This window comes from Crotalus tigris, unplaced genomic scaffold, assembly GCF_016545835.1.
Source record: "Crotalus tigris isolate CLP2741 ecotype Arizona unplaced genomic scaffold, ASM1654583v1 scf7180000024432.2438137, whole genome shotgun sequence".
NCBI lineage: Eukaryota > Metazoa > Chordata > Lepidosauria > Squamata > Viperidae > Crotalus > Crotalus tigris.
Window position 1 is genome coordinate 1286603 of NW_024100599.1, and position 18476 is coordinate 1305078.

An 18476-nucleotide genomic window follows, 5' to 3' on the forward strand; every position below is an offset into this window, starting at 1 on the left:
GGGTTTCTGCAGGCAGCAGGGTGCTCTCCTCACAGCGCCAAGAGATGACTGGTAGTGCGAATATGATGAGAAGTGCAATGCTGCCTAGACCCCAGCCTGCCCAGTTTCAGCAGGGAGCAAGGGGCAAAGCTGGCGAGCCTCACACCTCCCGGCTGAACCTCTTAGCACTGTGAGGAAAGCGCCCCGCTACCTGCCGAAACCAGGCAGGTTGGGGGCTGGGTGGCCTCGCGCTTGTTTTCAGATTTGCGCCACTCGGCTCAGCGAGTGCCTTGCTGCCTGCCAAACTGGGCAGGCTGGGGGCTGGGCGGCATTGCGCAGGTAACATTGACTCTCACGCTGCTCATGACATCCCCTCCCCAGAGCCCACCAAGCCAGATATGTGAAGTAGGTGAGGGCCATGTGCTGGCCACTTCCAGGCGATGGTGTATTTCTTCATTCCTCACGAAGGGTGACACCTCCCCAGCTGTGTTTCTTGCCTGTTTTTCTCCCTCTCTCATCTCAAATATTTTCTCACCACTCTGTACGAAGGAAGGAAGGAAGGAAGGAAGGAAGGAAGGAAGGAAGGAAGGAAGGAAGGAAGGAAGGAAGGAGAGAAACGGTCTGAGGGAAGTCCTGCCTTAGTCCTGCCCTGCTGCCTTTTAACCATCCCCTTGCCCCCTCCTCCTGGCCTATCCTGGGGTCTCCCATCCTATTTCTAAGGAAGCTTTGGATACAAAGCCGGGTCACCTCCCATGGAGATGGAATGGGCCTCCCTCTGACTTTGCCCTCGTACCCATCATGAGCCACCTGGCTAAGGAGAACAAACACAGCAGCAGCAGCCTTGAGAAGGAGATAAGTGCAGCTAGGCGCCCCCTTGGGGAAGTGGGGCTGAGCTTGGTGCAGAAGGTGCTCAAAGGCCAGGCTGGAGGTTTGACCTCTGCTGCCCAGGGCTCCAGGCAGCCCGTGCCACCATCCAGCCCCCCCGCATGGCTCCTCCAGTGGACCATGCCTTGGCACTTGCCCTGGTTGCACCCCCTTCTGCCAGGGACCCTCAGATCTGTTCCACTCCTGCCCAGGCCCCCACAGGCACCCTTGACGCGAATGATGTAGAGCTGACCACACCCACCCAGTAGGCCACACCCACTCCATCCACGCCCACCCAATAGGCCACACCCACCCTGGCCACACCAACCCGCCCCCCCGAGGGCAACCGCAATGCTGATGCGGCCCTCAATGAAATTGAGTTTGACACCCCTGCACTAGAATAACAGAATTGGAAGGGACCTTGGAGGTCTTCTAGTAAACCAACCCCCTACTCATGCAGGATACTCTATACTACTTCAGACAAATGATTGTCCAATCTCTCTTTAAAAACCTCCAGTGATGGAGCACACACAACTTCTGAAGGCAAATTGTTCCACTGATTAATTGTTCTAAATGTCAGGAAATTTCTCCTTATTTCTAGGTTGGTTTTCTCCTTGATAAGTTTGCATCCATCATTTTTTGTTCTGCTTTCATGTGCTTTAGAGAATATGTTTACTGTAGCAGCTCCTTAGATATTGGAAGACTGCTATCATGACACCCCTGGTCTTTATTTTCATTAAACTGGACATATCAATTAGCTTGTTGTTGAGTGATTTTTGTGTCCTTCAACATGTCTCCTCTTTCTGTTTTTGACATCAATTTCCTACCAAGTTTTGAATGAAGGCCAGGAGAAGAGAGCAGAGTCCCACTACTTCATTTCAAGAAGAAAATTTATATCAGTGCTATTTCTTAACAATATTCTGAAAGATTAGATCTTCACTATTCCATAGAGAAGAGGTTTTTTTGTATTATTCTGTTTTAACAGTATCCTGAAATGTATCTAACTATATAGATCAATGTTTCTTAAACATTTTTCTCTCGGGGACCCTTTCTATTTAAAAAATTATGAAGAACCCCTCAAAAGCTTTTGTTTGTATGGGTTATATTTATTTATATTTACCATATGAAATATTAAAATTGATGCATTCACTGCTGCTACTGCCTCTCATGATTGATTGATGGGATTTTAATATTGTATTATTTTTCAACATGGGCTGGCAAATAATTTATATTTCATGGACCCCGAGTGGCTCTTGAAGGATCTCCAGGGATCCTACAACCATACTTCAAGAAACACTGACATAGATTTTTCTACCTATGCTTGTTCAAAATAATGAGATTTTCAAGTGGAAAATCTGCTGCTTCAATTCTTTCCAAACCCCCAAAATAAAATAGTTCAGTTTCAATACTGTTAGTTTAATGGTCTTGCCTTGTGTGTCTGGCCTTATCTGTCCATTTATTTATTTCACATTATTTTAACTTGTGAAACACCCAGAACAGATATGAGCATGAGGGACGGAGCAGATTCTGAAAACAGTTGCAAGGAACTTGTCCCACACTAGTAAGAGATGCTTAACAGGATGAGAGATTTTAGCTGGTGCTCTTCATACTCAAATCAATCTTATACCACCAGATTCTGTCTCTTTTTCATTTGCATGCCTTAATCCCCCATGAAAATAACTCTCTCAGACAGATGATGGCTACCTAATGAGATCTGCATGTATATTTCTGAGTGCTTTAACATGTCACTGTGACTGTTGTTCCTTTGGCTAAGATTATAGCTACTACTAAAAGCTTTCCCTAAGGCAACCTACATCCCTGTGAACCCTTTCCAGGCTCGCCTTAGGCCTCTGCTTAGTTTTTAGAAATTGCGATGCTCTTTTTTGCATCCCGCCAAGAATACCTCCTCTATAACGACGAGGTGCGCTTTCGTATTTCAGCTCGGGCTTTCGTATGGATTCGCGGGTATGGATTCCGGTCCCTCTCCCCGACGGCACGGCAGCGTTGCCGGGGTAGCTCGAGAAGTGACTCATCTTGCTTCTGAATAGCAGCCCGGGGCTTTAAAACGGCTCCAGCGACCGCAGCTTCAGCTCTGCTCTTCTTCACGTTGCTGCCGTCCGGAGGGAGCCCCCAGCTGAGTACTCCGCGCACGGAGAGCTGCCGGACTCAGCCTCGGGACAGACCTACAAAATACAGGAGGACGCCATGAAAAGCCTTCCCTGCCTTCCTTTCCTCTTTCTGCTCTTCTTCTGCTCGGGGGACTCGGCGGTCATCACTGGGGTGAGAGCCGGGCGCCAGCCCATCTCGCAGGCAATGCTGGGCAAGAACGGGCCGGGCAGACGCTTCTTCCGACGACTTTAGCCGGCGGGAAAACAGAGGGCTGGGTTCGTCCCGTCTGAGGTGGCAGTCCATTTTGGCGGGAAAATCGAGATTGCCCCGTAGTTCGGGATTGCGCTGAGCCAGAAGGTGGGCAGAGCAAGTAGGAAGAAACGGATGCCTATGATGGGCTCCTCTGTTATAAATAAGGAAAAAAAGGAAAAAAGAAAAAGAAAAAACGATGGAGCCGCGGGAGCGCTTTCTTTGCCGAGGGTCCAAAGGGTTTGTGAGCGGGTGAGAAGATGAGTGAGTTGACCGAGGGGAGGGGAGAAGAGAAAGTGCGATGTGCTCTGAGAAAGTGAAATGCCGCCGCGTCTCCTACCTACTGTGCGTGGGGCGAACCTAGCGCAATAGATTCAGGACTGTAATTTGCCTGAAAGTCGCTGGAAGGGTTTGGCTGGGGGCGAGGGGGGGGGAAGGAGGCGGGAGAGAAGGGAAGGACCGGAGCTCTGGCAGGTCTTGGGCTGGTGTTGCGCTTTGTGGGTGAGGGCGGGAGTGTGTGTGTGTGTGTGTGTGTAATGGGTAGATACGAATTGTCAAGGCTGGTTGCAGAGGCGGAGAGATTAGTTCAACGGCCTTGCCTATTTTTCAAGGGGGGGGGGCAGGAGAGGCGAGGGCCTGTCCTTGAGCCTGAAATGAATCTCTCGTTGAATATCAGACTGCCCCGGGGCTAAACGCGGTTCGTCCCTGAGGCTTTGTCAACAGGTGCATGTGGGGGGGAGGGCTCTGATGAAGTGTCGTTTGGGGGGGGGGGGACACGTGGTTATAGCAGCCGTCTTAGTTGCTGCGGAAACTTCAAGCGCGGTTCTCTCTCCCCGCGGCGGTTTCCGCGTTGCTAAAGGCGAGGAGATCTGCATTTGCTGCCACCGGTGATTGTACTGAAAAGATTGAAAGTCGTTTATTTTTTCAAGGACTTTTCCCTCATGGGAAAACGTTTGAAGCTCGTTGTTTTCCCCCCTCATTACTCCCGTCTCACTTAATTCACTATATATGTCTAATATAGACTCTTAAAAATAACAGAATAACAAGAGTCGGAAGGGACCTTGGAGGTCTTCTAGTTCACCCCCTGCTCAAATGTTATAACATTTCAAATAGTTGTCCAATCTCTTCTTAAAAACTTCCAGTGTTGGAGCACCCACAACTTTGGAAGCAAGTTGTTCCACTGATTAATTGTTCTAATTAAATAAATTAGCTTTAGGATGTACTGTAAAAATTTAGGGTTTTTCTCAACTATTGAGTTGAGGTGCTTTCTAGCCACCCTTGACTCAGCAGAAATCATGAAAAGTGCTGCTGCAGTCCTGATCCTTATACTAAACTGGATTTGTTGCCGCAGTTTCAAATCCCCATAGCTATCAAAAACCATCCAAGGTAATGGGTGATAAAGCCTAAGATATTATATATGCCTTTGGAATGTCCTTGGGCAGGGTTGCAATAAGTAGGAAATTTATATATCAGATTTAAGAAACCACCTATCTCACTCATGGAGTAACTCTGGACCGCCTTAACACCAGTCACAGGAAAGGAGTACATATTTAAGGCTGCCTCACTCATGGAATGCGATGAAGGCAACATTGTGGGAATGTGGCAGAAAAACAATGTTGCCAATGTATGTTTATGTGCTTAGATTCAGCTGAGAGTATGGTCTTAGCTAATGCAAATGTTCAAGGGAACTTGGTTTATTTCCAAATAAACACTGGAATGGTAACAAAGTGAATTTGCTTTCTTGCCATACTGTAGTGCAAAATTCCTTTCTGAGATAATAATGCTTGGTTTTACTTCTTCTGTTTTCCAGATTCCACCCCCCTCCATGCACCTAAATTCAATTTTGTGAACTTTCCAAAATGTTGTGAACTTTCCAAAGGTTTTGTTAAAAGAGTTGGCAGTTCCAGATTCCCTTGCCAATGTATCATTCTGTGAAAAACTGTAAAAGGAAAGCAAAAGTCTGGGCACAGTTTGAAAGACTTTTTCACTGCCATTCATTCATCAGTGTATAGAGTCTGGATATCAGACAGGTTTTACGAACATGTCATGTTTCACTGCGATATGAAAAACTAGGCTACAGTCTGTTAGCCTTCTAAAAAATTCCCAGCTTTCTCCTTGGCTAAAGATTCTATTATTCCTAACATTATAAATATTACATAGTTTTCTAAGCCCCATAACTGCTTTAGGGAAGAATTATGTTCATTGTGTTTTTTAAATTTTTTTTAAATAGCTTAGATGTTCACTGGGCACAGAGTTTTTCAGTCTCCTGCCTCCTGTGCAATTTGCTTGTTAAACCAAACAGATACTAACAACAGGAAAATTTTACATATACCAGTACTTCTGTTGGGATAGATCACTAGCCTACTATGCAGAATTAATGAAATTAATACATCCATATACCCTATTCTGTATATAGACAATCTTGACTTAGGATTGTTTAACAAGGGTACAAAGTTATGAGGGCACTTGTAAAGCACTTCTGACCATCGAAAATGTCACATCACAGTACACTCATGTTCAAGTGATTGCAATTCATGTCGTTGGCAACTGGCTCACATTTATGATCAGTGTCCCACAGGCATATGTTCACATCTTGTGAATTTTTGCCAGTTTCTGGCAAACAATGGCAAAAGATTCCTTGGTGAGGGTTGATTTGTACTATACTTACAACCATGTGATTTACTGAACTATCACATTCATTTTAGGACTGCTATAAAAATTGGCAAAATCATATGAAGACTTACACATGAAATTTCAGTCCCAGTGTAAGTTGGAGGACTACCTCTAGATTCCTCCCATTTTAATGTATTTATATCCCACCTGCATTCTTTTTACAAATAAGATGACAAACATATCAAACATCTTCCTCTTATTTTCCTTACAATAGCCCTGTGAGCTGGGTTGGGCTAAGAGAGAGTGACTGTCCCAAAGTCACCCAGCTGGCTTTCATAAGGCAGGACTTGAACATACAGTCTCCTGCTTTCTAGCCTGGTGCCTTAACTACTAGGCCACACTATCTTATTCCCTATTATAGTGAAGTGGTGTTGTGTCTTTTCTGATCCTTATTCGAGGAACTGAGATCTAGTTATGGTTAGAAGTATTAAACAGGTGGGAGGAAAGATGATGGCTACAGATAGTATAACCACGAAGCAAAAGCTATTTGAAAAAAATCAGTAATTCCATTTCAAACACATTTGCTGAGTCCAGATCATGTTTTTCTGTATGAAAGTGATCCAATGATAAAACAGGGAATTTTGGACTTGGGATCAGAATGTACCGTAAATGCCGACATATAAGGCGACTTCCGCGAGCGCTGAAATCGGTGCCAAAGACGGGGGTCGTCTTATACGCCAAGTCGTCTTATACGCCGGAAATACTGGTAGTTTCCGGCGTATAAGACGACGTTCTAGGAATGCGGCCCGGCTATAAAGACGGGGGTCGTCTTATACGCCGGGTCGCCTTGTACGCCAGCATTTACGGTATCTAAAACTATAGGAAAGTAAATATCCTTGCCTTATTAATGAAAGAGCAGTAGAAATATCTATAACTGTCTAGCAGTATTTCTGTTTGTACAAATATTTTTTTTGTTTCTGAAGTTTATTTTCATACAGAAAAAGAAGAGCACAAATTAGGGGCCTGGAGGCTAAAACATATGATGAACGATGCAAGAACTGGGCATGGCTAGTCTAGTGAAGAGAAGGACCATGATAGCAGTGTTCCAATATTTAAGGAGCTGTCACAGAGAAGAGGGGGACAACCTATTTTCCAAAGCACCCAAAGGCCAGACAAGGAACAATGGATGGAAACCGATCAAGGAGAGATTTAACCTAGAAATAAGGAGAAATTTTCTGACAGTGAGAACAATCAACCAATGGAACAGCTTGCCTTCAAATGTTGTGGGTGCTTCATCACTGGAGGCTTTCAAGAAGAAACTGGACAGCCACTTGTCAGAAATGGTATAGGGCAGTGGTTCTCAACCTGTGGGTCGGGAACCCATTTGGGGTCGAACGACCATTTCACGGGGGTCGCCAAACAACACAGTCCGCCATTTTTTTCCCCTTTTCCTTAGCTGTGCTACTCCCTTTTATTCTATTGGCTTTTGAAAGCCAATAGAATAGACTCTCTTGAATAGAGTCTAATTTTATTGGCTTTCAAAAGCCAGTAGGAATTGTCCAGGCTGTCTCTGCCCTGCTGAGCCCACCAAAAGTCCCATTCTGCAAACGGTGCTGCACCAGTTAAGTAGTCCTCGACTTACGACCGGTTGAGTAGTCCTCGACTTGCGACCGGTTGGGGGGTCGCGGCATTAAAAAGGTTGAGAACCGCTGGTATAGGGTCTTCTGCTTGAGCAGGAAGTTGGACTAGATGACCTACAAAGCTCCTTCCAACTCTGTTATTCTAAGTCTTCTAAGCTAACCATGTGAAATATGTTTTTGTGCTTATGTGTGTATGTGCACCTTTGAGTCAGTACAGATTGGACAGGCCTGTGCAGTTTTCTTCTGTAAGATATCAGAAATGGTTTGTCACTGCCTCCTAGGGAGGCAAGATTACCCAGCTGCTTTTGTATCTAAGGTGGGACTAGAACTCACAGTCTCCCAGTTTCTATCCCAGCACTTTAACCACTGCAACAACCGGCTCTGAAATCTACATTATTCTGCCATAAAATCTGCTGTGAACTTAATGAAGCAAACATAGTACATAAGCTAATATCTGGGGGTGTTAAATTCTTAATGTTTATCCAATTACTCTATAACCTAAACAGAATGAAGGAGTTGTTTCTGACATTTTCTGGCAGGATAGAAGTTTTAAAAGTGTTATTTCAGTGACTGAAACCTGTCTTTTTTAACTTTTTCCTGCTGCCAATCTCAGAAAGAAACTGTGTGTACGTATGTCTATATGTGTGAACAATAATTACTAATTACTGTTTCATTAAATGCACTGCTTGTAGCATTCTGAGTATTATAAACATTTAATAGTAGATTGTTTGGATAGGGAATTCAGCACATAGAGTTTTAATGCTTCTCTCTCTCTACCATTAATCTGAGTGAACTGTTAGAAACCATTTTTTTAATTGCTTATTGGATTTTTATTCCTTGCAGTTATACATTTTTTGTTGTGTCTAATTCCATCAAAGTAGTTTGATCTGAGCCTCAGATGAAAAGAAAGCTTCTCTCCTCACGTACTGAGGACTATTCTCTGGCATAGTTCCTGAGATTCAGAAGACTTCACCCTCTTGGCCTTTCAGATACCCATTAAGACCTGGTTCTTTGGGGGGAAACCTTAGTGAAGCCCAACTATGAGTTGTTTTTGAGATCCTCAATTACAATATGATGATTATTTTTAATTGTATTTTGCCCTGCTTCTTATTGAGGGATTAAATTATGATTTAAATTTTTATGTTTTGTTTATTAGAGTTACTTGTTTAAGATTTGAGACTTATTTGCCCACAGTAAATAAATTTAAAATGGAGATAAGGTTCTGTACAAGTTTAAACCTTGGGAAAAAATCCCTTTGGATATTGTACTGTTGAGTGATATATTTTAAAACAATAATAGTATCACTAGTTGTTGCTATAAGCTCCCATATTTACCTTCATTTTAACCACACAATATTCCTATGTGTATGTTGGATTGTGAGAAAAGGCCTGTACCTAGTCCTGCAATGAATTTCCATGGCTGAGGGTGGACTGCCCAGTCCTAGTCTAGCATCTTGACCAATACATCATGAAGGAAACTTATTAAACATCATTCTGTGACACCAAATTCATTAGATTTTGCTGAACATTGATATTTGCTGCAAAGCTGCATTATACAGAGCACATTTTCATTTATCTAAGAGAAAAGGGAGAACACTGAAATTATTTCAGTTCTGAATGAGTATCTCTAGGCTTCATTTCTGATCTGCAGAGCCTCGGGATGCTACTGCTATAACAGCAGTCATGCCACAAAGAAGTTGGGAGGAGGGCTTTGATCATCTACATAAAATGCCACCCTGAAAGGAAGGAGCACTACTGAATTCTGTGACAAGTCTAGGTTCTTGAGATAGTTGAAAAGTAATTTATTTATTGAAAACATGAGTTTGTCTCTTACATTTCTACTGTTCTCTTCAACAATCACTTACTATATACAAGAAGTGTTAGCATTCTTTGAGAGCAGTTTTTCTATATATAATCTGACATAGCCACTAGATATTTGGCCAAGATGTTCCCCACCAAAGAGGCTACTGGATCCACATTCCCTGCTAAGAAGATAAAGAAATAATAGCTTGAATTTTCCTACACCATTTCTATGGAAATTTGTCTGTCTTGTCCCCTTCTAACATTCTAGCATATTTTGAACATTTAATACCATTTAAAAAAAAACACAAAACAAAAGTTGCCTCATTTGTATTTTGCTCATATTGACTCATTAAAGACAGATGGCTTCTGGCCAGCAGTGATTTGAATTAGATTGTATCCTTTCGACAGGTTACATGAGACAAATCAAACTGTACAGGCTACCTGGCCCACAATAAACCATTGATTTTTCTTTCAATCTTTCAATCAAAAATAGTGTGGTACTTCATGTACTTGCAAAATATCCTAGAGGAATTTCATTTTCTGGTTCATCATAAACTTACAAACACCAGTGAATTGAAGCATCTATAAATTTAAGACATCTGAAATATGAATACATGATAATTGAATAAAAATGTTGATAAGGTAATGACTTGACAAGGAATCCTTTTTTGGAGGCTAAATTAGAGTTTTTTTCACATTGATATATGAATGGGTCTAATTTTTGTCTTAATCTGGTTAAAAAAAATAAAAGTTCATAAAATGCAGAAATATGAAAAAGAAAGTTAAAAGACAAGAAAAAGACATCAAAGACAATAATAAAGTGGCTTTGAACATTGATGACACACCAAGCAAAAACTAATATACTAACTTTCACCCTCTTTTAAAGTTGCAAATGAGACCTCTTCTGTTCTCCCTTTTTATCTTTTATGTAATTTTTATCTATATAAAGTCCAGAAATCATCTTTTCGATCCCAGTTCAGCAAAAGGTCCAGAAATATCAACAAATAGTTTATCGCTGTTCAAGTAGCCCAAATTTGTATTTCTTTTTTGCTCTGCACAACCTTAATCTTTAAAATCATTCCAATGATATTGGCAGGATTTGATTTTTCATCACATTTTTTGCATTTAAAGGGAGTCTTCAAACCTTTCACTAACCTACTTTGTAAAGCCCATAAGGAAGCATTGTCTAAGATTTCCTGTCACAGCTGTTCCACGTCCAAATCCTTTTCTTCATTTGTCTTTTGTATTTGCATTTTGGTAATCGCAATTTCTTCCATGCTTTCAAACTCTATAATATCTATATAGGTAAACATTTTTAAAGTTTTTCTCATCATGTTCTAAAAGTCTATCCATTGAAATCTATATTAGTTATTAATATTTCAGTCCATGTTTCAAAAACTTTGAAAAAAAGTTAGCGCTGGCTTATCCATTTTAACTCTTTTGGGCCTCATTCCTTAGTTTTTTACAGTGTCCATTTGCAACCTTCATCAAACTTCAATTTCTAATATGGGTTTAGCTCAGTTTCAGTCATTTCCCACAAGTATATTACTAAATTATATACTTGTTTTTTTAAATATTATCACAAAAATAACCAATATTCCTAATCTCTCTGATCCCCCAATCTCTTTAAAACTTTCTTAATGAAAATCCCCCCTTTTTTGCTTTTGTCAATTGTATATTATTTTAAATTTTTAATTTCTTTTTAAAATTTATTAGATCCAAATAAGAAGGTAATACTCACCAGGAGTCATATTAAGCTCACTGTTTTTAAGGTCTCTAATATCTATAAAGTAATTAAATTGAACTTTTCTGAATGTGATTAGAAAGTAAATTTGGCTGGCTTAGTGTCCTTATGAAAGGCTCTGCCACTGCTGAGACCTAATCTCCCTCAGCCTCTGGCGCTCAGAACTGTGAGAGATTGCTATTTTACAGTCTCCTTATGAAGAGCTACTGTTCAGAGCACTCATGGGTAATTTCCCAATCTTTCTTTCTCCAGAGAGATTCAAGGGGAAGTCTACTTGCCAATCTTTCATTCTTTACAGCAGTTGTCTCCATTTGTTCACAAAGAGTTCTTCAGTCAGTCATGACTCACACTGGAAACCTACCTTCTTAATTTTCAATATAACACAACATTTTATTCCTGAATTATAATATTATTATGTGGAAAATCTGGACTTTTTTTCCCTCAGACAATAACTATTTAATAAATACATGTGATACTATCAGTTTTGTTGCTGAAATTACATACTTGTGCAGTAGAATATAGTATAATTATATTCATAATGAAACCCTCTAAACAGAACATTTGTTTTAATGTGCATTAATGTGTCCCTCAGCACCATTATCAGCTCATAAAGTCATTCCACTTATTTATTATGCCATTGTGGAAAAACCTTATAATATTTGGCAAACTTAAAATCTAAAATAAAAGAGAAGCCAAAATAAGCATAATAATATAACACTGTGATCCTCTGTAATTCAAATCATTGCATACTTGCCATCATAATGTGTTGCTAGATTTCTCTGGAAACATTTTATTAAATAAATTAAAAAAAACATACTGTCTCTCAAAATGTTAATATTTTTATTCATATCTCTAAAATTACTTGTGCTGGTACTCCATTTTCAATTTGCGTTTCATTGCCTTTTATGCTTATATTTCCAACTTTATTAAAACTGTTTAGTTTTTGTATCCATTAAAGAACATACGTGTTTCATTCAGCTGATGTTTAAAAATGAGACAGAAATTCTTTATTTTTTAAATATAATTCTATACCCAGGAACCTATGATTTATCTGAAACAGCATCTAACAGAGTCACTGAGAAGGGAGGGAGGGAGGGGGAGAGAGAGCGATCGAGAGAGAGAGAGAGAAGAAGAAGAAGAAGAAGAAGAAGAAGAAGAAGAAGAAGAAGAAGAAGAAGAAGAAGAAGAAGAAGAAGAAGAAGAAGAAGAAGAAGAAGAAGAAGAAGAAGAAGAAGAAAGAGAGAGAAAGAGAGAGAGAGAGAGAGAGAAAAAAAGAAAGAAAGAAAGAAAGAAAGAAAGAAAGAAAGAAAGAAAGAAAAGAATCCTTGATTCCAAAATCAAAATGTTTGCCTGCCTTTGGCAGTTTTTTCTTCTTTTTCTTTGCAAAGGGCCAAGCTAGGCATGCCTTGTAAGTTCAATAGTTAAGAAATTTCAGCTTTACTTTTCTGGCTTAAAACCATCAAGAATATATTCCTAGAGGAAACTGGCTAAATTTTAATCTTGTGCCCACGGAGGTGCTGCAATGGCTGCAAGTATCATTTGTTCAGTGCCACCATAACTTGGAACAGTTGCTCAATGAATGATCATAATTCAAAGACTACCTACATTGCTAATTTCTCTGAATAAAATATATATCTACCTTCTCTGGTAGGCTATATGAAAAGGACACAGACACTGTTTTGGCAGTCTGGTTAAATTAGTGCAAAATGCACTCTGAAGTTCTTCGAGGAGACATGGAAAGATGGGCAATTCCTCTAGTCAACCCTTTTGTAATGACAGGACAAAAATGCTTCAGACAATTCCCCCATCACATGAAGATAAAAGAGGGAGAAGAGGAAGTATATTTAGACTTGCATAATTCTGTTATAGGTTTTCTAGTAAAAATTAGTTTTAGACTTATAGAGTGTCTGTTTCTTAGTCCAGTCTGCCTTATGGAGCTGACATAAGGTAGCTGGGGGCTACCTCTTTTAGGGGAAACCTATATGTTTTCCACTTAGAGTGGATCTTACTTCCTAATTTTGATATTAGGAAGTAAGATCTATATATTTATTTGAAACATATGCCTGGACGATGCAAAACAGACTTTTTATTTCAAAGTGGGGAGTCATGGGAAGTGAATTTCTAGGTCCATCATCAATAGGTGAGGCAGAGCTTGTATCATCTTGATACATTCTTCCAATAACAAGCAGGTACAAAGGGAGACTGTGAGTCACCCTGTTAAGAGAAGCAGCAGCTTTTACAGCATTAGATGTAGGGTTCCTCTAGAAGATATTTGGAGAGCAATGACCACCTTCCCTAAACATTGCAGTGGTGATGTGAGTTAACTCAAATTATTGCTCAGATTAATGTCTCTGATTTTATCTGTTTTTTTAAACATCTCTCTAATAAATACAGTAGTGGCCAAAATTGTGGAAACCTTTTGGGAAAAGTGTATTTTTGAGGTTTGATGGCTAATAACACTACTTTTTGGGGGGGGGAGTAGTACCATAAAATTATATATCAATGGAAAGATAATTTAATCAAGAATGTAATACAACAAAGTTTGTTCAATTATCTGTACTGTATTCTATGAAACATTATAGCCAAATAACCAGAAAAAGGAAGCACAACCTGCTTAGGTTGATATCAGGTAGCTTTCCTTCATCTGATTGTAGCCAATGAGCATGAGTGTTGAGAGAGCCAATCAGGTGTCATCTTGTTTTGGCAATGAGCCAATCAGATCACAGTAGGATTCAGTTATTGATATCATGTACTGAAGCTGAGAGGAGGACAATTTGTCAGTGTGTTATGTGATCGCTATCAAGTTGGTTGGGTTTTTTTGTGTTCTTTTGTTTAGTGAGCTTGTAAAATGTAATAAAATTAAAGTAATGGTGCAAAGAGTTGACTGGTTGTCCAGAAAGCGATGTAAAATAGTATTATTAAGTGAACAAGGCTACAGTTATAAAGAAATTAGAAGAAAAGTTGGTGGAAACTTAACCAAAGGTGGCATTTCTACTGTACACTTTTCCCAAAAGGTTCCACAATTAAATAATTAGAACAAGATCATTTTACTATTTCTTTTCTGTATCTAATGCTATATATCTGTGTATTGCATTTAAGGCTTGTGACAGAGATCTGCAATGTGGTGGAGGCATGTGCTGTGCTGTTAGTCTTTGGATCCAAAGTCTTCGAATTTGTACACCAATGGGCATCTTTGGAGAAGATTGTCATCCATTAAGTCATAAAGTTAGTGTGTTATATAATATTCTGGTCTTGTGTAATGTTAAACATAGAACAAAATATTAATATAAATATTAGCTATAAACCAAACTTCATAAAATAATATTCTCCTTGCAAAAGTTAAGAAAGTTTTCTATCTATCATTATTCATATTGTACAATATCTTATAAAAGATCTAAGGCAAAGTAGTCTTTTGCATTGTAGAACTTGATCAGCATGTTATTATCTACTTTTACTTGATCTTTTGTCCTTTAACCATTTAAAAAAAAATGTTAAAGGAGAAAGACAAACTATTAGGATTTCTTGGATGTGGGGCAAGCAACATGGATTTGAATTTGAACTCCACCAAGACAACATGAAAGATGTGATCTCAAACATCTGGAAGGAATCAGGTTGTCTATTCGTTACATTGGGAAACTTCTTTTAAATTGAGTACTTTCATTTCTACTGAGCTCCTAATTGCCATCTTTCTGAACCAAATTATGATGGTCACTATGACTAAAGTTCCTCTTGTGTTACCTATACAGTATTATCCAAAGAATTTACATAGAATGTGATATGAAAAGATGTTAAACATTTTTATTTTAATTTCAAAAACTTCCTTTAACTACTAAGTTAAAGTTGAATCCAGACTGTTAGTTGCACAATCCCCATTCAAATAAGTGGGAACAAAAATCACAAAGGTATAGCATAAATTTCAGTGGATCAAACCTCCTGTTAATTTAAGCTTTTGAAATTTTAATTTGATATCAAACTTCTGGAATTTCTGAATGTATTACAATTGCACCCCCCAGAATTTATGTTCTTATAGCAGAAGATTGGAAAAGGCACCAATATATCATGAATATATCTATTAACTGATAGATTTAAACATGTTTACACTATCCTATTTATTGCCAATTATGCAGACAGAACAATTTCTTGTTTGTAGTTATTGCTTCACTCCTCTTTATTAATCATGCATATTTACTATCATTTATTTTCTAGTACATCCAATGTGTCTTTAAGGAGACAGAGAAAATAGTACAATAATTGTAATTAACAGAAGTTTCTTGCTAGGCATCAAAGACACTCACAACTGAGTAACCAACCTATAATATGCAGTTGGTTGAAGCTATCGAAATGCTTCATCTAAACCAGTGGTTCTCAACCTTTTTAATGCCGCGACACCCAACCGGTCATAAGTCAAGGACTACTCAACCGGTCGTAAGTTGAGGACTACTCAACTAGTGCAGCATCGTTTGCAGAATGGGATTTTTGGCGGGCTCAGCAGGGCAGAGACAGCCTGGACAATTCCTATTGGCTTTTGAAAGCCAATAGAATTAGACTCTATTCAAGAGAGTCTATTCTATTGGCTTTCAAAAGCCAATAGAATAAAAGGGAGTAGCACAGCTAAGGAAAAGGGAAAAAAATGGCGGATTGCGTTGTTTGGCGACCCCCGTGAAATGGTCGTTCGACCCCAAATGGGGTCCCAACCCACAGGTTGAGAACCACTGATCTAAACAAATTGCCACACTGGAGTTAGTAAATATATGAATTGATTCTTCAAAGCTGATACTTCCATAATGTAACATGGTCACTTTTGTTATGACACATTCAGTAGTCAATATCATGCCATAGAAATAGTTAATATTACCATGGGAAAATAATATGCTACAAAGAAGATAGAATAACTGGAATGGCATATCTGTGAAGCAGTTTGAAGTGCGGAAAGTATATTAATAGGCACTGAATCAAAACATTGCTTAGTTTTTCAGGGAGTCACCCTATGATTTAACTCTAAATATTTCTTTCCAGATTCCATTTTGGGGAAGAAGAACGTATCACAGCTGTCCCTGTGAACCTAACTTGGCTTGTGTCCGGATTTCTCCAAGCAAATACAAATGTTTACCAGAGTTCAAAAATGATGACATCTATTTTTAGCAGAAGGATGGTGAAGAATTCTGTGTCATTTCATATTTCATGAATGAAGACCTCTATTTGTTACTGTGATGACATTGTTTGACAGGAAATTTAGACTATATTTTCTAGCCTTATTATTAAGATACCATATTTAAGATTAGTGTTTCCCTTAGACAAGTACAGTTTCTTTATATTTTTATCACCCAAATAAGGATGAGCTGAGGTAGGCCTGTTAAGAGGTGCTAGCTGGAATACAGCCCATCGTCCATGCTTGACAGACCAAGGGAGACCCAGTATATTTTGCTGCATACAGAAATATTATTGGCAATGTCATAAAGGTAGACAAATTGGGCTACAAGTAGAGCACATCTAGAAAAAAAGGCATACTATTGTCAAATTCTTTCTACTAAAATGCTCAAATCCAGAGCATTTAGTAACCAGTATCACCAAATCAGTTTGGAAGGTTTTCCTTAGCCTGCCAAACTGAATGAACATATCACTCTTACTGATCACGGAAAAAAATTAAAAAGCAAAGAAATCACCTCATCCAACTCCTGGTGGATTTGTACTAGCAAGTTTGGAAAGAAAACGAGCATTTTTCTATTAGAATCTCTGGTCTTTAAGAGAAAAATAACATCACATTATCTGTGTGAGAATGAATTAATTTATATTAGCTCCAGAACTAGAATGGATTTGATGTTGGTAGGGGTGTATGTCAGATTGTGTGTAATATGTGTTTCTGTTGCTGCACTTCGGAGGTACAGTTGGAATGCCCATCTTCTATTTGGGAATGTCAATGTGTACTGGACAACCTGTGTCCCATTGGATCATTATTTCAGAGATACTTCCTTACCTAAACCAAGACAGAATGACCGTGGGATCAGGAGCAACTTTCAACTTCCTGCTAGCTTCCCCATTGAATTTCCTTGTGGGAAGCTGTCAGGAGCATTAAAAATCTTCCTTCCCTTCTCCCTTTTCTCTTCTCCCTCTGTCATTCTGTTATCTTCCTTCCTTCTCTTCCTCCTACCTTTTCTTCCCTCCCTTCCACTCTTCCTTCTACCCTTCCTTTCATTCTCTCTCACTCCCTTCTTCCTTCCCTGCCTCCTTCCCATTCTACTTTCATTCTGTCATTATCTTTCTTCCTTCCCTCTCTCCCTCAAATTCCTTCCGGCTTCTCCATTTACTTTACCTGTGGGAAACTAGCAGGGAGAAAGTCAATGGAGAAGCCAGCAGGAAGTTGCAAGTCCAAGAACAGCAGGTAGGTAAGTGGCTGCTGTTGGGTGAGGGAGGGAGCAAAGACGTGCATGAGAGGTGCCACTGGGTTGGGAAAGGTTGGGTATATGCAATGGGTCAGGGATGGCATGCAGATGGGTGGCCTACGCTAAGAAAGGTGCCTAGGGTTGTGTGAGAGATATTGTGTGGATTGTGCAGGGGGTGGAGGCACTGCAGATCAAGAAGAGTGAATGGATCATAGGGATGTATAAGAGATGCTGTGAAGTCAAGTAGGGCATGCAAGGGATTGCAGAGAGCAAGAAGAATGTAAGGAGGTTGCAGGTGTGTGTGAGAGGTGTTGCACCAGTCAGGGATAGCGTGCAAGGGAGTGGCATGAGTTGGGAAGTTTGCCTGAGATTGCTTGGAAGATGGCAAGAGGCTCCATGCAAGTCAGAGACAACACGCATGGAGCAGTATGGGTTGGGCAGGGGTGCACAAGTCATACCGCATAGATCGAGAAAGGCACACAGCAAGGGTCAGGTTGGGGATGGGGTGTAGGGATGCACAAGTGATGCCACATTGGTGAGGAAAGGTGTATGGGGAATGGCACAGTCAGGAAGGGCTAATGGGAATACACAAGAAGTGTTGTCTGAGTCAGGGAAGGCACACAATGGGGGCAGGTCAGATTATGGGGCTAAAGGTGCAGCAGCAGCCAGTAGCACTGAAGACCCATAACTTCCTCAAATTTCATTCTTAAGCGACATTCTTACGCTTTTCTTTAAAATTAGACAAAACGTTCCTTTAGGTTGCAACAAAGTTATTAGTTTCTTTAAAGCCAATGATCTGCACCACAGAGCTTAAATTTTGAAAGAATTATTTAACATAAAATCATATAATGAAAACGAGAAAAAGAATTATTTCAGGAGCACAAATATAACCTGAAATCCAGTTTCCTGTTACATTTTTTAAAATCTGAAAATCTTTCGAAGCCTCTGACTTCATATGTAAATAGACCGATATGCAAAAGTTTCTGTATCAGAATAAAATGAAAATATTTTATTCAAGTCTGTATTATTATTTTTACATATAGTTTTTATTCTGTAAAAGTTGTTACCTTCCAACATTATATTCAGAAAACATTCT

General features: G+C 39.7%; 1 protein-coding gene across 1 annotated transcript; it reads left to right on the forward strand.

Annotated features, from left to right (window-relative positions):
- Positions 1-2468: 2468 nt before the first annotated feature.
- On the forward strand, positions 2469-18246 carry PROK2 (prokineticin 2). Its single transcript, XM_039330812.1, has 3 exons — positions 2469-3123; positions 14100-14225; positions 16017-18246. The coding sequence occupies exons 1-3, from the start codon at positions 3049-3051 to the stop codon at positions 16140-16142; spliced, it is 327 nt and encodes a 108-aa protein (XP_039186746.1). The 5' UTR covers positions 2469-3048; the 3' UTR covers positions 16143-18246.
- The last annotated feature ends 230 nt before the right edge of the window (positions 18247-18476 follow it).